The sequence below is a fragment of the Myotis lucifugus genome, unplaced genomic scaffold (genome assembly GCF_000147115.1).
Source record: "Myotis lucifugus unplaced genomic scaffold, Myoluc2.0 scaffold_2319, whole genome shotgun sequence".
Taxonomy (NCBI): domain Eukaryota; kingdom Metazoa; phylum Chordata; class Mammalia; order Chiroptera; family Vespertilionidae; genus Myotis; species Myotis lucifugus.
Window position 1 is genome coordinate 22,494 of NW_005873367.1, and position 1,453 is coordinate 23,946.

The window sequence follows — 1,453 nt, forward strand, 5'->3', positions numbered from 1 at the left end:
GATCTTCTGGTTGATTGGCGTGCCCAGAGGATAAGGGCCACAGAGTACTTCATCCACCCCCGGTATAACAACCGCACCAATAATCATGACATCATGCTGGTGAAGCTGCACAGCCCGGCCACGCTCTCGCCCACTGTGAACACAATTTACCTACCGTCCAGCTGCAAAGGCTCTGGGACAAGCTGTACTGTGTCTGGCTGGGGAATCACCACCAAGGATGGAGGTGAGGCTGCCCCTGCGACCCCAGTCACCAAGGTCCCAGCTCCCTTCTTCCTCACGCCCCAGACACAGGGAACAGACCCAAGGTTCCAGACACCCCCCGCTCCTCAAACACCTCCATTCTCACACCCAGGAAGCCAGACCCCCAGGCCCTGCACTGTCAGATCCGGAAGCTTGATCTTTAGACATACCTCCCCCAGGCCTCCATCCTGCAGACCCAGGAGTTTAGAACCCCAGTGACCACCTTACCCAGAGCCAAGTGTTTAGGCTCCCATCCGCTTCCACCCTCAGAACTGGGAGTCTTGGCCTTCAGGCGCCATCTCCCTCAGACAAAGGAGACCTGGTGCCCAGCCCCCTCTACCCAGGAGTTGTCCCTCAATGCCAGCACCTTGTCCCTCCCTTGGTAGATGCTACCAGGGATGGTGGAGCTGGAACATGCAGGGTCCAATCCCCTTGCCTGGCCTCAGGAATGAGGGGAGAGGTAGAGTGCAGGCATATGGGTTTAGCTGCCTCCGGGCTTCCAGATAAGAGGAAATGCAGGGAAGGTAACCCCAGAGCTGGGTTCACCTGAACTCCAGGACCCTGAGAGTTGGAGTGGGGCGGGTGTGCTATAAGGCGGCCACTATGCACAGTAGGTTCAAACCCAGAAGGTCAGACACAGTTCCCTTCCTTCCGAAGACCCAGAAATCCAAGAAATAGGACCCTTTTCATAACCATCGTATTGGGTCAACCAGCTCCTCCTCCTTCCATGTCCAGGGTCCCCATTCTTTTGCATCAGCACCCACAGGTCCACAGGACCCAGCCTCTGACTGCCCCTCCCTCCCCCCCCCAACTTCTCCAGCAGCAACAAAGCCATCAGAGCTCATGTGCTCGAATGTCAACATCATCTCCGCCCAGGAATGCAAGCAGTCTTACCGGGCCCTGTTGAGAAAATACATGCTCTGTGCGGCTGCCCCCAACGGGCTGTCAAACAGCTGCAAAGTGAGTCTTCTCCTCCCCTGCTGTGGGTTCAGCATCTTCTCACCTGGGCCTGCCTCCCCCTCCATCCTGTGTCCCGGGGCCTGACCCTGGTGCTGAGCCTTCCCTCACACCTTACCAGCCCCACTTTCCTGGCTCTGTCTACTCAGTTCTCTGCCCGGGTGAGGGTGGGAGCCCACATGGTCCTGCGTGGCCTTGGGGGCGGGCACAAAGCTGAAGGATAGAAACTGGGGGTGGGAATGGGGCTGGGACTATG

The 1,453-nt window shown here is 58.0% G+C and overlaps 1 protein-coding gene across 1 annotated transcript in view; it reads left to right on the forward strand.

Moving 5' to 3' along the window:
* The window catches only part of LOC102421368 (kallikrein-7-like), a gene marked incomplete at its 3' end in the record, with an annotated part of 2,818 nt that extends 1,618 nt beyond the window's left edge, over nucleotides 1–1,200 (forward strand). The window contains exons 3-4 of the mRNA XM_006108438.1: nucleotides 44–223; nucleotides 1,064–1,200. Of these exons, the coding sequence (XP_006108500.1) occupies nucleotides 44–223; nucleotides 1,064–1,200 (317 nt within the window). The remainder of the gene's footprint in view (nucleotides 1–43; nucleotides 224–1,063) is intronic.
* Between the last annotated feature and the right edge of the window lie 253 nt (nucleotides 1,201–1,453).